Source organism: Chrysemys picta, chromosome 2, assembly GCF_011386835.1.
Source record: "Chrysemys picta bellii isolate R12L10 chromosome 2, ASM1138683v2, whole genome shotgun sequence".
Lineage (NCBI taxonomy): Eukaryota > Metazoa > Chordata > Testudines > Emydidae > Chrysemys > Chrysemys picta.
The window spans coordinates 190,888,994-190,912,042 of NC_088792.1; the positions used below are offsets into that span (position 1 = coordinate 190,888,994).

Genomic DNA, 23,049 nt, shown 5'->3' on the forward strand with positions numbered 1-23,049 from the left:
TCTTTAACAATTTAATAATATTCTAGGTCTATAGTTTGATCTTTTTCATTTGTTATGGTTATTGTACTCTCGTTGGAGTTTTGAAAATAATACTATGTTTAGTATATCTAGTTTAAGGTGGTCAAAGCAGAAAACTGCCCATCACTAATGGAGTCTAAATCAACGATATTTAGGTGAAAATGTAAGTATATACAGATCATATCATCTTGTCCACTGTCACCAACCTGTTATTTACAATACAATCCTTCATCTAAAGCTGAACAACAACTAACCTTTTCCAACAAAATGGTTTTAAAAAGTGATAAATCATATAACATCCCATCCTATGCCAAAATAGAAAGATGCCATGGGAGCTTTCTAGAATATATTCCCATGTTAAAATGTTATCGCTAATGGAACACTAATTCACACTTACACAAAATCCACTAAAGCCATATAAAATTATAATTGTATCAAAGAATAAATGCGATTAGAATAAGGAGATTTTAGAATATGTTCTCTAAGCATTAGCTCAAAAAAACTAAAGGAAACAAATGAATATGTTTACCTTTTCTACACTGCATATTTTATAATTTTTTTTCTGTTAAACTTTATAGGATTCTATCAATAAAAAAAACTCGGTTATAAATTCATAAAATACACTTTCAATTCAAACAGCTGACAGTACAGCTTTAGCTGCAGCTGCTGAACAGTTAATTGCAGGTGCATCTTCTTTAGTGAGTTTATAGACTGTCTTTGCCCAATAGTGTACTCTACTTCATTCATATTCTAAACCCAAATTTCAGGATTACAATAAGTTACAGCACATACGAACTCAGTCTTCACCTAAATCAGTGATGAGTATGGGTTCTTGCAAAGGAATATCCGGTACTGGAACGCTGGTCTTTCCTATTCGAACTTTTGCAGGTTTACGCTGATGTCGCATCTTTCGTAGTTCAGTGTGTTTAAAGTGTGAAGCAATGTGAGTCTTTCTGTGGCCAGATGTTCTGAACTTTTTATCACAGTGAGGACAAGCAAAAGGTCTAACACCTGAAAGAGATTAAAATATATTACTTCATGGTTTACTCCCATGTCCGCAGGAATAAAAGCTATGGAATCCAAATAGTAAAATCATAACCGTGTGTTTACAGAGACTGACATGACCAAATGCGGGGAAGATGTGTGTGTTATTTTTCCTTGGGGGAAGAGAGCAGAAATGGGAGATTGTGTGTGTGCTGTTTAAGTACATGGCTAACTTAAAAGTGAAGGACAGATTAGTTCCATCCATGCTCCATAAATGAGAGGGAAACTTAGCACAAAAATTCCCAAACTGATGGAAAGAGGGAATAGTGACTATGTGGCACCCTCTTCACTATCAACTACAAGCCAGTAGGAATGCCTGAAGGGTGAACTCCATGCTGGAACACCACAGAAATTGGAATCGCAGAACTACTGCACTCAGCAGCTTTCAACTCAGGTATACAAGCTTCTACCACCTTCAGGGCCAGTCCACAAACATTTTGGCACCTGAGGCGGGGAGCTCAAATGACGCCCCCATGCCCTCTCGCTTGGACCAAAACTTTGAAAGGTCTCAATTCTGCCTTCTTCCTGTTCCACTCCTCTCATGGTACTGCTCTACCTACCCACCCCAATAAAGGAGAACTAACAACTTAAAATGCCTTGTTCAAAAATTTTAAGTAATGCCTAACTTTCAAATGCCTGAACAGCAAATGTTACTTTTCTTGTCTGCATAGTAAACACTGGCATTTTTATCTGTTTGAATAATCAAAGTGGTGATTTCTGTGCCCTCTTGGTTGCAAAGATTTGAACTGCTTCCTGAAGGTCCACAGTCTGGGCCAACTCATGCTCTATTGAGATTGTTACAAGGCCGACCAGCCTCTCCTGTGTCATTATGGAGTGTGGATGTGTTTTTATTAAACTTCAGCTTCGAGAAGCTGCGTTCTCCACTGGCAACTGTTACAGGAAGTGTTTGAAGTATGTGCAGAGCATCAAAAGCATTTGGAAAGAGGGTGGTCATCTTATTTGTGCACATATATTCTAGAACACCCTTTGGAGTTGATCCTGCTGAAATGTATCTTGAAAGGGCTTTCAGTTCATCACCTAAATCATTCGCATCAATATAGCGCATGTCATCATGTGTCCACACTGTTCCTAGTGCCCTGCATTGCTGGTGTAGGTCTTCTTAAGGTATAGTGAGGAGTTTTGGAATATCATACAACATCCCAAATATACTGCAGTGTTCCTTGAGCTGCATGAAACGTTCTTCAACTGACTGTACTCCACAATCTAGCAACTGGTTAAAGAATTCAACTTTGAATTGTTGTTTGGGGTCTCTTATGGGATTATCCTGTGCCTCGTAATCAAAATGTCTTCTTCTTCGCTGACTCTTGTATTCTTGATAATATTCTTGGGTGGGAAAATAGCTTCAGTGTGAAGTTCCTCTGCCAACTTCTGTCCACTCTTCAGAACATTTTGAAATCCCTCATCTGTCCAGTAAGACTGCAGGTATGACTTTGCTTTGTCCAGTTGTTCCACTGCTCCAGACATATCAAGGCCAACACCTTGGAGTCTCTTGCTTACATTTATTTCAAACAGTATGTCATGCCACAACACTAAGCCACACAGAAATTTGAAGTTATCTATGTTTCTGGTGATTCCATTTCCCTCTGCCACTGTTCTCCCATGAACAGTTCCTGTCATAGCATTATCCTCCATAATGGCAACTATAGCATCATCTATCTTCCCAATTTGGTGTTTGATAGGCTTTATCGCCTCCACTCGACTTTCCTATTGTGTGGCACTCAGTGGTTTCCGTGTCAGAGAGGATGTTCCCAAATGTTGCTTCAAAATTTGCCATCGATGAGTTGATGCAGAACAAAATACAGAGATGCTTTCAATTACATTAAAAAAATTCAACAGCCTCACTAGAAGCTGATGCTGCATCACTGACCACCAAGTTCAATGAATGAACTGCATGGGACAAAAAAAGTTCGAGGGTTTAATTCTCGGATCCGTGTCTGCACGCCTCTGTTCTTTCCTCTCATGTTAGCACCATTATCATAGCCCTGACCTCTCACGTCAGCTATCGCAATTCCTGTATCTTCCAGCTTTTTAAGAAGCACATTTGTCATACCAGCTCCTGTAGTATCATCAATGTCAATAAATTCTAGAAAATGCTCTCTGACAGTCACCATTGAAGGAACATTTTCACTAGATTCTGTTGTTGTTACAAAACGCACCATTAAAGTCATTTGTTCCGTATGGCTGATGTCAGGTGTGCAGTCCGGAATAACAGAATAATATCTTGCTGACTTCAGATCTGCCACAATCTTCTGTGCGACTTTTGTTGCCAGTAACATTTTGAATTGTTTTTCCAAGATAGTGGTGTGTGTACATTTCTTGGGTGGTGACTCTTAGACGCTCCTGGAGTACAGCATCAAACTCAGCCATCAGCTCCACAATTTTAAGGAAGTTTCCATTGTTTGGCACATACAGCTGATCTGAAGTGCCACGCAGTGCTAGGTTTTGTGTAGCAAGCAGTCTCACTATGGCAATGAGCCATTTCAGAACATTTTTCCAGTAAAGAGACTCTGATGCAATCTTCTCTTGATACTGATCATCTATGGTGGCCTTTAACCATAGTCTCATCTCGAGCTCTTTCCACCTATGGAATGCTCTCTGATGATTTGCTGCCTTCTCAAGCCATGCCAGATTTCTAGCCAGATTTTTCCAGTCCTTTGTTCCTGTAAAACCCAACGTGACTGGAACATTAGACTGGAAGAGTTTGCAACAAAAACAGTATGCAGCATTCTGGGTTTTTGAGTATATAAGCCATGGCCTCTTCACTTTGTCACCATTGGGGATTTCATGCCAGTAATGTGTTGGATGGAAACTTCTATTTTCATTGTCTTTGGGAAACGAAGTTTTTCACTTGCTGTGGCCAGGGCCGGCTCTAGGCACCAGCAAAACAAGCTGGTGCTTGGGGCGGCACATTTTTAGGGGCAGCATGGCCGGCGCCAGAATGCTGCCCCTAAAAATGTGCCCCGGCCACCCTAGTTCACCTCCGCTGCTGCTGCCACGGCGTGCGAAAAAGCTGATTCGCGCGCCGTTACTCGCCCTCCCTCCCAGGCTCTCAAACCTGGGGGGGGGGGGGGGGAGAGATCCCGAGCGGCCGTTTCACGCACCGCTGCTCCCCCTCCCTCCCAGGCTCCCAAGCCTGGGAGGGAGGGGGAGAAGCGGCGCCCGCGCCGCGGCCACTCGGAGTCTCCCCCTCCCTCCCAGGCTCTCAAACCTGGGATGGGGGGAGACTCCGAGTGGCCGCGGCGCGGGTGCCGCTTCTCCCCCTCCCTCCCTCCTAGGCTTGAGAGCCTGGGGGGAGGAAGCAGGGCTGGGGATTTGGGGAAGGGGCAGAGTTGAGGCGGGGCCAGGGGTGGACTAATTAAAGAACGGGAGGGGGGGGGGGGAGCGGCCAAAATTGTTTTTGCTTTGGGCGGCAAAAATTCTAGAGCCGGCCCTGGCTGTGGCCCATGTAGTACAAGGAAGTCCCTCAGGCTACTGCTCAAATGGGCCCACAGTCCTGTATCATCTAGACTTAAGGAACTAAACTCAGCAGCAGCGGTTTCTTGCGCCTCCACCACACTCTTCTCTGATCTACACTTTTCTTCAGGAATGTACATGGTTACATCCATTTGAGATGGAGATATGGATGCTGCAGTAGCTGCCAGGTCACTTGCACTCTGACTAACTGGAAAATCAGGCATCTCCTCACCACTCACATACTCACTGAGGCCGGAAGGCTCATCGTAAACACTTCTGTCTATGTATCTCAGAAAAGCTCCTTCCTGCTTAGATAGAAAAGCTTCCTCTCTTTTTCTGAATGCTGCCCCAGAGGGGTATTTTCTTCTTTCACTCACGACTGCTGTTCTGTGCCAGCTATAGTGGCTCTCAACACTCAACTGAAGGGGACAAATAAGCAGGCTGGTAGCAGGGCCTGAGTGAGGGAAGATATCACATCTTAAGGGTCTAACTGGCCCTACTACTTCAGTTGACTGCCTGTTCTCCTCAAGTGGGTTCAGGGAAGCAGCAGGAAACAGGAAGCTCCCTGACAAGCTGGTGTTAATCAGTCCAGGCTCCTGAGGGTGCTAGAGAGGTAAATAAGAGACACCTCCTCCTCATTCTCCCTGCAGCTCCTGCTGCTTTCTGTTATTCCCTCTCACCTTTTCTCCTGCCTGCCTGTTATGTCTCTTGTGCCCTCCTTCCTCCAGCACAGCACTCCACCATCTCTGCGCATCTAGAGCAGAGAGAATACATATGCACCAGAAGCAGACAATTTTCTACACTCTGGGTCCTAGTAGCACTGCCCCACAGTCTGGCACCTGAGGCAGCCGCCTCAGTTCGCCTCATGGTAAGACCAGCCCTGACCACCTTCAGTGATTCAGTAGCTTCATAATTCAAGAAAGAGTTTTTGTCTGGAGGCCTGGAACAGCTAAAGAACTGGCCCTCCAGGTATATGTTCCAGGAGAAAATGAAAAACAAGAGTGAAGGAAGGAAACAACATATGTGGACAGTTGTGGTTTAGCAGAGAAAAGGGAGTTAAAGTCACACACCAATGAGAATTGGGACATGAACAAGTTAAAATATTTGATGAATAGAAGTTTATAATACAAGAATTCAACAGGGTTACTATTTAAATTCTTATGAAGTTATTTGTCAGAGACAAAATACTTCATTCTATATTCGATATTTATGATGGTGCCTGATCGCCTTCATATCTACAAACCAAACTCTGTCCCCTATTCTTGAAGGGCTTCTGAACATCATATAAAACCATAGGGATAACTCACAGGCCTTACCTGTATGCAGACGAATGTGAACTTTTAAGCTTCCTGAGGTGGAAAAACATTTCATACAATACTGGCACTTAAAAGCTTTAATGCCAGTGTGTGTTTTTGTGTGTGCTGTGAGAGTGCTCTTCACAGCAAAGGCGCGGAAACACTGGGGACACTTGAATGGCTTCTCATGCGTGTGAATTCGAATGTGGCGCACTAGATCACTGGGTTTTTTAAATTCTTTAGAGCAATATGGGCAAACATGCCATCTTATTCCATTCTCTTCACGTACAGAACCTGAAATAAACAACACTGAAATTAGATGTGTGCCTGTTTATATTTGTAAGTTAATAAACAATCTGTTAAATTGACATTGTCACTCAAAAGATGAGAATTAAAAATGAGCACTGAAGACTCTTGCCAAGACTTAGTAAACAAAGCGTAATGCACTTCTCAGATACCTTCCCCTTAGAGTAAATACTCCTTATAGAAATATGATTAAAATAAAATCAAGATAATGCTATTTAATCGTAGTTACCAACATACCTGTAATGAAGGAGGACAAAAAACAACAAAATACACCTATAGTAACATTTTATTCTACAGTGTGGAGTGTGTGTATGGGAATAGCATATAATGTATTAGCCATTTTTGAGTTGTATATTTGTGTTGACAGGATTTAAGCATAGCATACTCAATTACTGAATTGTTATACTCCTCAGAGGATTGCTATAAAAAAAAAAAAAAAGTATCACGATTATAGGTCTGCAATTGGGGACACATGGGTTTGTTTTGTTCATTTGTCTCTTTTAAATAGACTATTAAAAACAGTGTCCAGAATAGCAGAAAGCTGGTGAATAGCATTGTTTTATTAGAAATGTCAAATTCACTACGAAGATATCAGAGAATGAATAGTCATTCCAAAAGCAGATTCCAGTAGCTCCAATGGAGGAAAGGTCTTTTAATACTTTTATACAAAAAACCTAGAGAACACAATGTGAAGAATGTAAACGAAAGCTCTGAGATTGATTCTAAGGATCATGTGAATCAGCACCAAATCACCTTAATCGTCATAACAATATTATGCCCAATATCTTCATTTCCCATTAACAATTAAACTGATTTTGCCTATTTGTAAAAGTTTTATTTTAAAAAAGTTACTCTCTATTTTCTTTCCATAATCTCTTGCCAGACGTTTACAAAAAATCTACTCTAGTGAGCAAACTTATAAAATGGATTTCCTAAATGTTATCTAATTTTCTTTTTAGTACTTTTAAAAATGTATCTTCTCTCCACAAATTTTATCAGGCTTGCTATTATTATTATTATGGAATTCCCACTCTAACCAAGCATATTCTTTTCCAGTAGACTTATCAAACAGGGATACACACATGCAATAGATTGGCTACCACCATTAATAAATGAAGGTTATTTACTTGTAATCAAAGCTCTTTGAGATGACTCTGCATCATCTCATTTATGGGTAATGAGCCAAACAGTGCAACCTACTAGTGGAACATTCTCCCAGCAATGCCTGTTGGAGCGCACACACTGCTCTTCTGCCCCTCCCATCAGCATTCAAAAACATTCTGAGGATGAAGCTATATAAGGGGGTGCTATGTCCACTACAACCTCAGTTCCTTCCACTACTGAGTCAGAGAAAGCAAGCACTCTGGGCAAGAAGGGAAGGTGGATGGGAAGTGTGATTATGCAGAGTCATCTCGAAGAATTCGGATTATAAAAAACCTTCATTTCTTCTCTGAGTGGCTCTGTATATTCCTATTTATGGATAGTTTGGCAAGCAGTGCTGAAAACTCAGGAGGTGGGTATAAAGTCCTAATTAAATAATGATTGAAACACAGCTTAAACGGACCTGGCTTCTGAGGTAGGAGAAAACCCCGCATCAGATAGACTGGCGTGGTTCACTTCTGACTGGCGCTTGTGGTTGGAAAGAACTGAGGCTATAGAGGGAGCAGTGCCCCTGTATATAGCCTCACTCTTTGTGAACACTGAAAGGGGGGGGGGGGAGAGGGGTAAGCGGGGAGAGGAAGAGAAAGCCAACAGGCGCTATTTGTAAAGGTTCCACCATTAGACTTCACCAGGTAGGGAACATACAGAGCCACTTGAAGAAAAATTCTCTCTTACATTAAGAACTTTCTGCCTAAAGAAATTCTACTTGGTGCACATCCTGAAAGAACTTAAGTCAACATACTATACATGTACCACTGAATTTAAAATAATTTAGGCTACAAATTAGAGTTTTGTTCTTTTTACATTTATAAAAAGAGAACAGAACTGAAAGATTAAATTTAAGCAATGTACTTTTTCACGGAAACAGGATTAATTCTTTGAACTTTAATCTTACATTTAAGATTTGTATTACTAATACTTTTCCTATTTTACCCCCTACATTTGCAAAATAGTCTTCATGTTTAGAATCCTGTTTGTAGATTATGTCTCATTTCCAATGCCTCACTTTGTGCTAGTTGCAAATACCAGCGCATCAGGTCTTCACAAACTTGCCTGATGCGCATTCAAATGCAGTACAATTCCCTTCTTTAAAAACAAGGTTCATATGACTGACACTTGGTATTTTTAAAGTTTTTCCTTTGTTCTAGCTAGCTTAAAAATATCAAAAGTTACTTTTGATATTAATGTTACACTTTGAAGTAATTTGGTATGTATGAAATGGGCTCTACACACCTAATAGGATTTTAACTCCCTTTAAAACTGAGAAGCGTCGGACAACACTGGGATTCTCTACATAAGCAATGTATTTTTCAGTCATGCTTTTAGCTCTGGAGGTGTTCAGTTCAATCTCTGGTTTCAGCCAAGATGGAAGCCACTAATATGTCAGCTGATAATTTAGTGCTTGTCTGAACTGAAATTCCCCTTCCAGAGAGTTTAGTAGATGCACTGGAACTTGGCTTTAGCCAAGCAGAAGATAAGTGTATAGGTTGGTTAAGATGAAAGCAGGATACACCCCAACTTTCTGCCAAAGGTTGTAAGTGCAGGGAAACTTTGTTCTTATGGAACTTAGTAAAACAGTGGTCCACCATCATGGCCCCCAGTTTGTCTACCCTGTTTGCAGAAGTAATAGCTTGCAGAAGGCAACCTTCATGGAAAAAAGAGACAGGGAGCAGGAGGCCATACGTTCAAAGGGCAATTTCATCAACACCGAGAGGACAAGACTGAGGTCCCATTGCAGAGCAAAGGGTTGAATGGGTGGCTAAGTCTAGAGGAGGTTCTTCCAAAACCTGGTAGTCAAGCGATGCATACAGAGAGAGCGCCCCTCCTCAAAGGGGTGCAAGGCACTGAAAGTGGCTATATGAACCTTGATGGAGTTGAGATCAAGTCCTGATGCCTTCAGGGGACAGGAAATAGTCCAGAAGAAGAGGGAGGTCCATGTGCTCAGGGGCAAAACCCCTCTGCTGGGCCGACAGGGTGAAACGCTTCCACTCGGCCCTATAGGACCCGCCTCATGGATTACTCGAGAGGATGTCTTGTACTGCTGATGAACATTCCTGCTCTAGAGAAGATGTCTGTTCAAAAACCAAGCTCTTAGGTGAAGCATCTGCAGATTGAGATGCCTGATCCTGCCGCCATGTTACGTGAGGAGTTCCAGGAAAGCTGGCAGGGGACGCGCTGACATGCAGAGAAGGAGGGGAAACCAAAAACAGTGAGACAGAATGAGGCAATCAGAATGACCATCGCTCTTCCTATCTGATCTTGTGTGGACATGCGGTAGGAGCAGTAGGGGAGGAAAGTCATAAATGATTTGGTCTGACCAGCGGATGAACGGGGCACTGCCTTGAGAAAGGGTACTCATCTCCCCACTGCAGAGCAGTACTAGGTGCATTTGCTGTCAGTGTGGGATGCAAGAGGTCCCAGGTCAGAGTCCCCCAGCGGTCAAAAAGGTCAGCAGCCACAGTGTCATGAAAGTCCCATTCATGGTCAGCCATGAATGCCCTGCTGAGAGAGTCCACAATTACATTCCAAGTCCCAGGAAGATACACTGCTGACAACAGGGTCTTGTGGGTAATGCACAAATCCCAAAGACAAAAAATTTCCGCACAGAGCACTGACATCATCAGGCTCCCGTTTGTTGATGCAGAAATGGTGGGGGTAATTGTCCGCCACGATGAGAACATGACGGGAGTGAATGGATGGGAGAAATGAGCTAAATGCTCTCCGCACCGCCTGAATTTCCAAGATATTGATGTGCATTTGGGATTCCTGAGTGTAGGGTTGCCAACCCTTCAAGATTGGCCTGGAGTCTCCAGGAATTAAAGATGAATCTTTAATTAAAAATTATGGATCTCCAGGAATACATCCAACCAACATTGGCAACCCTACCTGAGTGGCTCAAGTCTCTTGTGTCATGTGCTCACCCACGTGGGCGCCCCATCCTATGAGTGACACGTCCATGACAATCATGCTTGGTGATGATGGGAAGAAAGGTATCCTGGTACAGACCTGACCTGGGTTTGTCCATCATTAGAGGGGAGGAGAGAACCTTGGGGGCAGGGGAACTGTCAGTAGGAAGTCCTTGGTATAGTGCATAGGAAAATAGGCCCTCACAGCCACACAGTTGCAGGCAGTGAAAGCAAAGATGACAGAAGGCGGTAATGTACGTGCAGGTCGCCATGTGACCAAGAAGGGAAAGGCAAATCCTGACCGGAACAGAAGAACTGGAAACCACCTTGGTAACTGGTTCTTGTAGGGTCTGGAACCTGTCCTCCAGTAGTAGGCACATGCAGAGACCACATCAATGTGGGCCCCAATGAATTCTAGGGACTGTGGGGGATCCAAACTGGATTTTTCAACCTTTACACTCATCCCCAGTGAGGAGAGGAGCGTGAACAGCATGGAGGTCAAGACTCGAGCCTCCGCTTTGGATCACGTTGCTATCAGTCAGTCATTGAGATAAGGGAATATAAGGACCCCTTGACACCGAAGATGGGTCCCCACTACTGAGAAAACTTTGGTGAAGACCACGGAGAACCGGTGAGTCTGAACAACAGAATACTGTATTGGATGTACTGATGACCTGCCGTGAATCTCAAGAAACATCTGTGGATATCTACATGAAAGTAAGCATCCTGCATATCGAGAGCCATAAACCATATGCCCTTTTCTAGCAAAGATATGATGGCTGCTAGGGTGACAATATGAAACTTTGGTTTGCATATGAAGTGGTTGAGATGACAGATGTCTAAGATCAGTCTCCACCTGCCCTTCTTCTTGCGAACTAGGAAACAGGTGGAATAGAACCCTGTGCCCTCTTAGGTCATAGGAACAGGTTCAACCGTTCCCCCAGCAAGGCTAAGCCATCGCTGGTGACACCATTAAAATGGGGTCGTGACCCACTTTGGGGTCCTGACCCACAGTTTGAGAACTGCTGATTTAGTGAACAGAGCCAAGTAATTTGAGATTCGAAATTGAAGGCTGACAGAGGACAAGACCTTGCGACCCAGAAGGTCCAGTCACATGCCCTCTTTATTCACTGAGGTGGAGCGTGGGTGGTGTTGCCAGACTCACTCCATTGCCGCCTGTGCAACCAGGGAATTAGGTGGGGGGTGAAAGAACAGAAACTCAAACCCCTCTGCAGGTACATAGTACCTCTTCTCCGCCCCCCTGGGGGTGGGGACCTAAGTGGTCAAAGTGTGCCAGAAGAGTCTGAGCTGGTTGAAGAATGGTGTAGGGCATGCAACTCCTGTTTTGGAATCAACCTTAAGTCTCTGCTTCCTACACGAAGAACAAGCAACATAAGATGACTATTAAACTCTGAGCCACAGGAGCTTAAGTATTGCTTGTCACAGAGCTTCAACCGGCTGGCACTGAAGCAGTACTGGCAATGCCTTTACTGTACTGATCTTCAATCTGAACTAAGGATGAATAGGAAGAATCCAAACTTGGATGCACAGAATGGGGAAGAGAAAATGGAAACCAATGCACACACACAAGTTCTGCTAAAAACAAACAAATAAATGAAGTGTTAGTGTTTTTGAAATTCCATAAGCATTTTATTGATATATCAACTGTATGCATTTTAGGAAATTCCTCTACACTACAGTGACAGGTGCTACAGAAAACTGTAAGATATTGTAGTTATTACTGCACAAAAGTTGTATGTAGAAAACATTTCCAACATTACCAGGTAAAAATGGTGATTTTTTCTTTATAACCTTTTTCTCTTTTTTATCCATCTTATCTGGGCTTTCTTGCTCTTTATCTTGTTCTGCATTATTAGGGTCAGCTTGATGGTTAGAAAGATTCTGAACATCTGGATTTTGATCCTGTGTTGTAGGATTCTTAGCCTGGCTGCAGTCTGTAGGATGCGCTGAGACTGGAATTGAAGACAGCCCACTGTTTTCTAAGGCTTGCTAAGGCAAAACAAAACTAGAAGATTAGGAAAGAAAAACTAAACAAAATTATTCTAAATTTGCTCTGCTCAAACAACTATATAGGATCAATACAGTTATGATTAAAGGAATTTAATCAAGTGTCTTACAACTACAAAATTTTAGCTCAATTTCAAAATTGCAAAGTTTTAGAGATCTTTCCTTTACAAAGGTGGTAAACAGTAATCTGTTTACTTTGGGGGGAGGGATAGCTCAGTGGTTTGAGCACTGGCCTGCTAAACCCAGGATTGTGAGTTCAATCTTTGAGGGGGCCACTTAGGGATCTGGGGCAAAATCAGTACTTGGTCCTGCTAGTGAAGGCAGGGGGCTGGACTCAATGACCTTTTGGGGTCCCTTCCAGTTCTATGAAATAGGTATATCTCCATATATTATTAATTACATAATTGAACTGGAACTGGATTTTCTCCAGCAACACATGTACAAGCAATGACTTCCGAGAAAACAAATTGAATCTACAAAGCCCAATTAAAAAGATGTGTTTTCTCTTAAATCTCCATTCCAGTTGTTATTTACCAGTTACTTCTAATTTAAAAAAAAAAATTATTCCATTAAAGTTGTAGAGATTATATGTTAAATTGTACTTAAAAAATACAGATATACATCCAATAACTGGAAAAATTAATCTCAAAGCAGAACAATTTTTTCTCTTTTAGTGGGGAGAGGGCAGTTAAGATTCATAGAATAAGTGTATGTTTACACTACAAATGTTAGCCCGTCGACCTAGTGGTGTCTACACTGAGGCTTAGGTCAACTTAGTTACATCACTGAGGGCTCTGAAATTTTTCACAGCCCTGAGCGCTATAATTAACCTGAGCTAACTCTCTAGTGTAGACAGCCCTTAGGCTTTGATCCTATAATTCATTGTACCTGCAGAGAACCCCACTGACCTGATAAGGCTCTGCTCGGGGATAACAGTGCATTGCAGAATTAAGGCCTGAATGTTTCAAAAAGGGGTTCAGATGAATAGTGTGGTTGGTTGATGCTCAAGAGAAGAGAGACTAATACATAAATAGTGTGCAACCTTTTCAGCTTGAAGACTGAACATATTTGAGAAAGATCAAGGGGCCACGACCAATATTTAAGATGAATATTTTCTACCCTGTTCTGTTCCCTTTCTGCCAACTGAGCCCCTGACGCTACAAAGGAACGATTAAGAGGCAATTGGACAGCAATGGGTTTGAGAGAGAGTTGGAGCAATGCGGTTGATCCAAATACTCCAGCTTAAACATCACAGGGTGCAGCTCAGAGAACAAATTCTCAATTCATAATCAAATAGAAAATTTCTTAACATGCTCATCCTGGATGGCCACAATTTAGATCCTTGAATGCCAGAAGTGGTCCATGGACCACAGAAAAAACAAAAGGACAATCTTAATTTTAAAAAATATTTAGTGTCATTCACTTCCAACTAGTATTTATTGCATTCCAATCTGATCACATAATGGGGCCAAAGAAACATCTTGCTGCACTCTGCACACTGTATTTTCATTATTTCAATTTTTCCCGTTAGGCAAAGAAGTCAATTCAGGCATACAAACACCTTATTGTTGTAATCAACTGCTGATTTCACTAGAAGGATAATTACAAAGACACTGTTGAATGCTAAACTACTTATTATGTAAATACACCCTACCTGCAAAATGTCTCGATTGAGTCCTACTGCAATATTGAGTTGCTGGCCAGGTTGCTGGGGCTGGTTATTTTCCACTGGACCTGGCTCTGACAGCTCAAGGAGCTGCTGAATGACATCTGTTACAGCCTGTTGCCCTTGTTGACCTGCAGCTGAAGTTACTTGGTTTTCTGTCTGTTGAAGAAGTGGAGACCGAAAATGTGTGGCCTGAAATATACAGCGGTATATTTGTAAAGGAAAATGAAAGAGATACGTATAAAGAAAGTTTGACTTACCAGTCTATTTTCTTTATCTGAAATACGTCTGCTAATTGTCCACTGTGAGGATGTCCACTCATGTAAGACTGGGAAGTTTACAGAGCTGTCATTCAAGGACTGCTGATTCCACTAAAGGACTGCTCCTCTATTCTCCTTCCAGAAGGAGTTTTTCCCAAGCTCTACAGCTGTAAGCTTACAGCTTGAATTAAGTTTATGATAAAATATTGGCCCCTCACCAATTCATACAGCTTGGTGACCTATTTTGAACTACTGAATTTTGCAGGTAAGGGTACACAAAAAAGTAAATGTAATCACAAAAAATACTTCAAAAAGCTTTTATTTTTTATCAAAAATACTTTAAGTATATTTGTAAATTGTCTAGAATATTTAATAACAGTAATGATGCCTCAGTGATACATAGTTTCACAGTTAAACTCAAACTGTTAAGCCTTTGTGAAACAGAGACTATTGTATATGTGTGTGACTTAGTAATACAGTCAACAAATTATATAAAATAAACTCTGTGAATAAGTGTATCATCATATTGGTAGACATATTGCTGAGAAAGAAAGTCAACAGTTGAGACAAATTTCCCTTTTCCCCTTGAAACCATGTAACAGGGATGGAAGACCTGGGACAGCCAACCCTGATTACTAAGAAGCCACACTTGGGAGAAATCAGCAGATTTCCCTATGAAGATCAGCAGGAAGCTGTAAGCAGGGGGGAATGCTCAGGGATCAGAGACTGCTAGGAGTGAGCAGACTCCAGCAGAAAGTCCTGGGAGTTAGGACTGAGAGTCCAGTCCCACAGGGCCTGGAGTGGTCTACCAAAGTATGGAAGCAAAACCTTCATTCTGTATCAACTTTTGGGTGGACTTTGTTTTGGGATCTTGATTTTTCTTTGAAGTTTTATTTAGGTTAATATATCCAGTCCCCAAGGAGAGATATTTCTGACCAAGAAAAAACCTTGGTGACATTTTATTTCAACAGTCCACGAGGGGAAACTGAGGCTCTCTGCCTGCAGTCTGCCCAAAAGGCTGCCTTATATTACAAACCTCCTTAACCAATCCTCCATTGTAGGAAAGTGGCCAACAAAGGTAAGCTATCTGTTCCCATCTCTACCACGTTTTTCACAACTTTTATTGTATTGTATAGAATAAGTTACTACTTCTAATATAATTACTTCATACTTAGGGTGCTTTGCAAATGTCCAGTGTCCCTGTCATTTGCTTTAAGCAGGAGACCACCTTTTATCACTTCCTGATGACAGATGGTGCTCTTCTATTTATCTGGCAGTTTGGTATTCAGCAGAAGCTAACAATTACCTTACTTGGCTCTCAGTTTTACAATGCCTCAGTCACTATAGCGGAGCCTCTATATTTTCTGCCAGCAAACCATCTGCAGTTTGTTTGTTTGTTTTAAGAGGGTACCTGTGGGCACCTGCCACAAAGAAAAATAATATAGCTGTGATCCAAAAGCTAATTTTATAGATTTATCCTTACTGGGGATCCATTCTTCAGCTCTTTGCAGAAATATTTTGGTCTAAATGAATAAGAGGCACATGGTACTGATTGCTTTCTTCTTAAAAGCCTCCCTCACTTTATATGCCAAGTCCTTGGAAAATCTCCTTCAATAACAATTACAAGGTTGTTGATTTTAAAAAAAAGAAAAAAGAAAAAAAAGAAAAAAAGAAACTAGTCATATTACAGCAACATTCTTCAGACAAGTCAGGTTTATCTTTTTGATTTTGTTTTAATCTTCAATCTTCTGCCTTTATATGAGGAAGTTCGTTCTCCTTGTAATAAACTGTTCCAGACTAGAAAGTAATGGATCATAAAACTTCCTCTCTGAACTATATAGGTAATGCCTTCTTCATTTTTTTCACTTCTTTGATTCAACCTCTTTTTACTCCAAAAATTTAAATAACTTTTGAACAGAACAACAAAGTACAATGCTGAAAATAATTTTTGTTAAGTCTAAAAATCAAATTTCTCCACCCATGTTGGCTCTCTCCCTCTTTCTTTTCTTCTTCATCCTTAGAAAGAAGGGTGAAAAAGAAATCCAAGGACTCATTCTTCAGCTAATTTTATTTTTCCTTTTTATAACCTGGAATAAAACAAACAGGGTGGCTAGCCTTATTCTTTCCACTTAACTTGACAATCTATTGGGTTTATCCACTTTTTCCCCTCACTGCAGATTTAGTCCTGTGAATATACCAATGGTTTTCAACCTTTTTTCATTTGTGGATCCCTAAAAAAATTTTGAATGGAGGTGCAGATCCCTTTGAAAATCTTAGACAGTCTGCAGAACCCCAAGGGTCCACAGGTTACTTCTTACTCAGAGAGCTTTTCTTTTATTTCCTTAACAAGGATTCCGCAACATACATTTGCTGGCCATGCAATTCTGTTCTTGGGCATACACAGGCTAATATTCACTTCTGTTCCTCAAGCAATGAGAAGCCACCTTATTGCTTCAAGGTGCGCTAAGTAGAGTCCTCTCTGCATACTACCAAAGTGGCTTTAGGATGAATTTTACTTAATCTTTTACTCTAAGTTTGTTTTCCATTTTGAAAAGCTTTTCCTCCATGGCTCTTTCCATAGCTAAAACACTCTCTTGCAGACCTGATGGGGGTAAAGACCTTGCCTTCACATTTTGTGATGATACCAAATAATTAGGGTAAAAAAATTTGTTTCACCTTGCAGTTCCCTACTTGGAATTGGATGAATAGTTCTGAATCAACATTAAAAAAGTGAGCTGGCACTCACTCACAAGAAGAGATATTTGTCACCCGGTTTTACACACACACACACTATCTTTGTTCATCTTGTTGAGGACCAGGATGGCGAGATCTCTGCTCAGCTCTCAATTTGACAGAAACTCTGTCTAAACAGATTAACAACAATACATATATTCTTCATTTTGTACTTACTGCAAAATGAAGGTGCAACAACTTCAGAAATAGTATTTTCTGGGAGTAGAATGTAGCAGAGGTCCTTAGAGGAGCAAGCAGTCCTAGATTGACAGTTCTATAAGCTGCCCATTCTCCAGCAAGAGGAGGACAACCCTCCATTGAAGGGCTGGCTAAACATAATATTGAAGGGGAAACACTCAATTTGACAACCCTTTCATACCTATTTAGACAGCATGTGTGTGCATGTGCACCTACACATCAGACTAGGTGTTGTGTATGCTCAAACATAGGTCATAATGTTTCAATGAAACCACAGAAAAGTTTTAGTTACCATTTCCATAATGTTCCCCCATTATATCTATAAAAGTGACAAAGATTTCCTTCCAGGCTGTAACTTGGAATGCTTATGTATCCAACTTATAATACACCAAATATTTTATTACTGTTCCATAATAAAGATATCTGCCATCCATTCCTTTTAAGAACAAAAAAGCATGGTTTAGCTTTTTTTTTTTAAAACAACTTTTACTCTGTCCTAGCATAAAAATAGGAAAGAACTGTATTTGTCAGACCCTTAATCAACAAGGGTTTGTACCATTTACAAAAAAAAAAAAAAAAAGTGCATTTAGTGAAAGCAAAATATTTACAAAAGTTTTCACAAGTGCTTATGCGAGTTAAGAGCCTAAGAGACTTAAGACCCAATTTTGAGTGTTGCAGCCCACTGACTTCAAATTTCAGTTGTAGGTAATAACATATAAAAATCAGCAATAACGCACTTCTGACAGTTTTACCAAGAGCAAATGCATATAGCAGTAGCAATGCTAAGCAGGTGACTATGTGGCTGAAATACCTGCCCTCAATTGTTCTGGGGATGAAGTCCCGAGAAAAAAAGTACAGTAGACTAAAGTTTCCCCCTCAATCTCTACCACTCAGTCTTTGCTAGCCACCTGCTCACTGCTGATTTTGCTCTGGTTGCTGAGTTACTAAACAGCTGACTCCTTTCTCTGTACACTTGCTTCTTTCTGGAGCACCCACTCAACATCTCTGTCACAATGAGGAAGCAGCAAAAGCTAGAAGCAGTGTAAATTCAGACCACCAGGGTGCACACTGACTGCTTAATCACCTGCTGCATAAGAAATGGCTTCTCCTATCGATTAATGATAAGAGGGGGAAATGGGTGACCAGTTAAGAACGTAAGAATGGCCATACTGGGTCAGACAAAATGTCCATCTAGCCCAGTATCCTGTCTTCTGACAGTGGCCAATGCCAAGTGCCCCAGAGGGAATGAACAAAACAGGTAATCATCAAGTAATCCATTCCCTGTCACCCATTCCCAGCTTCTGGCAAAGTTTCACCTTGAGTATTGTTTGAAAGCTTTTGAATAATCTGGCATCTACATACATGACAACTGCGTCTTATTCATACTAAGCCCTTGTCTTTCTTAAGCACCAAGCTGTCATGCAAAATATACAAGGAATGTCACTTGCAAACCTAACGGACTATGTATACTGTATTCCAAAGCATTCTAGCTGAAATATCCTTCTTAAGAAAGTATTTTCAAGTCCTAATTTTATTTCTTCTCTATAACAATACCTTTCTCTTCTCAGATAATCAACTGTATATACTCATTCATAAGCCAAATATCTTTGGTAAAAAAAAATGACGCATCAAAGAGCGGGGGTCGGCTTACAAACAGGTCTACACCAAAATTTGATGATTTTAAACTCTATGGAATCATTGAATATCTAATACATTGTCATTTTGTTTACCTGGCGTGTCTGCAGACATGGAGCCCCGGGGCTCCATGCCTGCAGACACTCCAAGTAAATAAAACGTCCTGACACGCCAGCGGCTTACCCTGACGGCCGGGAGCCAAAGTTTGCCAATCCCTGAAATATAGGGTCGGCTTATGAAAGGGTCATATGGTTTTTGATATTTTTACCTAACCATCTTGGGGGGTCAGCTTATAAACGAATGGGCTAATGAACGAGTATATACATTACTTATTCTTGATTATTTATAACTTCCTCACTTTCCACCAAACAAAGCTAGTTGAGCTTATAGAGAAAGAGTTAACAAAACAAGTGAAAATTTGCCCAAAAAAAAGTAATATATTTTAAAAGACAACTGCCTTTAATGAAGGTCGGGTTTTTTTAAATTATAAAATGTATATATTATATATATATATATATAAAGCATTTCAAAGTACACCTTCTGCCACCAGCTGTTATGCTGGGGTTTGCTAGAGAGTCCTGGGAAGGCAGCCTTGAAGTTCTCTTCCACAGTTCCCGCATTGCACGAGTCCTCCCTAATGGATGCACTCCCTAATGCTTTTAGAGCCCTTTTATGGTGCACTAATCATCTTACCTGCCCTACAGGGAACGGAGTGGGGTATCTGACGTGTTTTCCAAGAGTTTTTGAATGGAGTTGTGTATGCAGTTATCAGGAAACGTTTATGAATTGACTTGCTATAGTCCTAATTAACCATTTACAAGCATTAACAGATTTGCATTCACAAATTGGGAACAGCATTCTATAAGGCCCTTTAATCAAATATCAACCCACCTTCCAGAGAACTGTGTGTTTGTTAATACATAATATTAATAAATGTCTGCAAAGTTCTAAAAGCTGCAATTCCCTTTTAACATGCCTGCCATCTTAGTATTGACACAAATAAATTAAGAAAACTCTATACTTACATTCTTCCATTTATTATCAACAGGTTGCATCAGGTTAGCAGGAGATGTCATTAGAGGCTGGGCCACAGGATCCTACAAATAAAAGAATGGCAAAGACAGTAAGCTACTGTATTAAATGAAAAAAGATATCGCTTAATATTAAGTGTAAAACTTACAAATAAGCTTTCAATAACATCAAACCACGGCTAGAGTAAAAGAGACAGACACTTCAAGGGTTGGATAGATTTCCAGGAATCTCTTCGCTAAATCAACCCCTGGTGGATCCATCGCCACAGCATCAATCCATAGAAAGTAGAGAAGAGCCTTCACTCACTTAATCTCTCTCTCTCTCACACACACACACACACACACAAACTATTGTTGTTAGTTCTTTCACCGTGTGTTATTTTAGTTTATTGACTGGTCTATGCATTTCATAATCTTTATTTCTCTCTTATGCTTAAATTTAATTATTTGAGTAGAGTTCTAAAATGCCTAACCTGTCCTGGCTGGAGTAATTATCCCTACAGTAATTTTTTAAAAATATATATTATATCTAGGTTTTTGGTTTCTGCTGGTGGCGCACATCCGCTCGATATAGTGCACGTAACAAAATTCTTTCCGCACATGGATGGAAAAAATTAGAGGGAACACTGATATAGGGTTGTTGGGTGTTTTTGCAGACTCAATAATAAAAATAATGTACAGTTGCCTCTATTCTTTACTGGACCTAAACAGAATAAAAACAAATAAGATGCTTTCCACGTTCTTGTCTTTTGCTGTTATAGTTTCTTTTGCCTTTTTGGCTGCCTTTTTTTTTTTTTTTTTTTTTTAAGACTTGCTAGCTCATAAGAGTGCTTCTTTGAAAAGTGATATTTGTACGTTTGTTAATATTTTTCACAGCAGCAGACTTGCTAGCTAGCTAGGAGGTAGCTGCACTTCGCACCACTGGTGAGTGTAGGCCCAGCCCTGCTGCAGTGCCCCAAATTTCCTGGTGCCCTACGCAGCTGCGTACTTTGCGTATGGGTAAGGACAGCCCTGAGGAGATCGGTGTGGAGGCAACAGGGGCCAAAGGTGATGGGGGTGGATTGGTGAGCCCACGGCCAGCACCCGCTGCCACGTGGCTGGGCACCACAGCCGGAACCCAAAGCCCGGTGACCGCCACCACACAGCCAGGGTCGGAGTGCATGGCTGAAACCAGGGTTGGAGAATGCAGCAGGGGCCAGGGGCAATTGGAAGGGGGTGGTTTGCCTGCCGTCGCCACCACTGGGCGGCCGGGACTGGATCTGGATCCCCGCGGCTAGAACCTGAAACCTTTCAGCCAGAGATGGAGCCCGCCACTATGTGGCCATAACCCAGGGCCAGAGGAGGCAGCGGGGGCTGGGGTGGGGTTGAGCTGGGGGACAGAACCAGGTGATGGCGCCAGTCATCCCACCACCTCAGGGCTGAAGCTGGAAACCCAAATCCCACTGCACCCGGCAAGTTGGGGAACTCACATCAGCTGCCTTCTCTTCTGGCATCTGTGGCTCCAGAGGAGAGTAGGGTGGGAGAGGGGATGCTGCTTTGTCCCTGCCCCGCCCTGCCATCACCGCCCAGGCAGCTGTGGCCGCACGAAAAGAGAACACTGTCCTAAGATATTCCAGTAACCAGACAGTTGCATTTAATGTCAAAGCAAGCTTCTTGGGTTGGATGTGTGCATGGATTTTTTTGTTTACTTGTTTGTTTTACTATTAATTAGCATTACCATTATGCTTAGGAGCCCCAATCAAGGAACAGAACCCGACTGCATGAGGCACTGTGACAAACAAAGAACAAAAAATGGTCCCTGCCTCAAAGAGCTTATAATTGAACAACAGATGGATACTGACGAACAGCCCAAGGAAACAGAGAGAGATGGGTGTGGGTGTAAATATAAAAATAAGAGAGAGAGAGAGAGAGAATGAATATCAACTCCTATCCCCAAAAAGATAAATGAACGTGATAGTTGCAGGGGAAAATATGCTTTTCAAACAGTATTCACACTGTTTAAAACAGAAAAGTAAATCCCTTGATCTTAAATAATAATGTTATAACTTGTATAAACAAAAAAGCCATTTGGCTGCCTTTATTGTTATCTGAGCAATTCCTCTCACAAACTGCTTTCTAACATTCAATTTCTATCCCAACATTACCCCAAAGCATGCTGAGAGCATTAGATATCCAACTGGATTGAGACAAAATATGACAAGCCTCGTTTGCTATGGTCGTTTTTAGAACCAAGCAGCTATTACTAGGTTTGGGTGGTTTGGTTTTTCCCAAATCCTTGGAATTCAAAATGCATCAAAGTAATATTTGAGAATTAGAGAGACAGAGTATAGATAAAATTGCAGGTAAACGTCACTTAAAAAAATTGAAGCCATCTCTGATGATTATGGTTGTTAGGAACAGAAGGTTAAGGCCACTCCTTGCAGAACACTGTCCCTGGACTTGCATCAGGTGAGTTGATAGTTCCACTGGTACTACATCAAAGACAAATGTCTACAGGAAGCCTATGTTCAGCATTTGGTGTCATGCTACCCAACGTAGTAAAGTCTCAAGTACAGTCGGGTATGAGGAGTCATGTAAGCTGATGATGTCATGAGACCATGAACCACAGGAAAAAGTAACGAGTCTGCTCTGAATATGCCCATAAAGTGATGAACACTTGCTGGATGCTAGCAAATTTTTCCTCTGGAAGGAACAGCCTGGCTTCTACTGAGTTCAGTACTGCATCTATAAAATACTATTTGTGAGAGAGTCAGAGACTAAACTATTCCATTTTATTTGCAGCCTCATGAGTGGAACAGGCTTACAGTAGTGGCAATGGCTCATATCAAGTCCTGTTTTGTCTTGTTTTTTAAAAGCCATTCATAAAAGTATGTGCAGAGGTATATCTTAATATCCGAGGATAAGATGCCACTGTAACTAGGCATTTGGTGAAAATGACTGCTGACAGCCCAAAGGGAAGAACCTTGAATTCAAAAGCATCTATCTCCCAAGAAGAATCTCATTAATCTATACTGCAGGGGTGGCCAAACCGCGGCTCACGAAACGTATTTGGCAATTTTACAGTTAAACTTTGGCTCGTGGAGCCCCATGCTCCGTCCTCTCATTCTCTGCCTACCAGACTCAGGGCCTCTGCCCTGCAGCAGAGTGGTGGGGCTAGGTCTTCTGCCAGAAATGACTGATGTCTGCTGAGGGGGGAGGGGGCAGCAATTTAAAGTTTGCCCCCCGCAACTGCTTGAGTGAACCTCCGCAGGAACATCCCCTCGTCTTCCCTTCAGTGCCCCCTCCTTGCAGCTC

At 41.5% G+C, this 23,049-nt stretch overlaps 1 protein-coding gene across 17 annotated transcripts in view; it reads right to left on the bottom strand.

Moving 5' to 3' along the window:
• The window catches only part of ZNF236 (zinc finger protein 236), a 251,431-nt gene that overhangs the window by 175,402 nt on the left and 52,980 nt on the right, over positions 1–23,049 (bottom strand). For 15 of the 17 annotated variants that reach the window (XM_065585139.1, XM_065585137.1, XM_065585143.1 and 12 more), the window contains exons 8-12: positions 19,750–19,821; positions 13,887–14,090; positions 11,986–12,214; positions 5,853–6,125; positions 826–1,029 (exon numbers count right to left, since the gene is read on the bottom strand). In XM_065585139.1, coding sequence (XP_065441211.1) covers positions 826–1,029; positions 5,853–6,125; positions 11,986–12,214; positions 13,887–14,090; positions 19,750–19,821 — 982 coding nt within the window. The remainder of the gene's footprint in view (positions 1–825; positions 1,030–5,852; positions 6,126–11,985; positions 12,215–13,886; positions 14,091–19,749; positions 19,822–23,049) is intronic. The other 2 variants (XM_065585138.1, XM_065585144.1) reach the window with 1 other exon arrangement.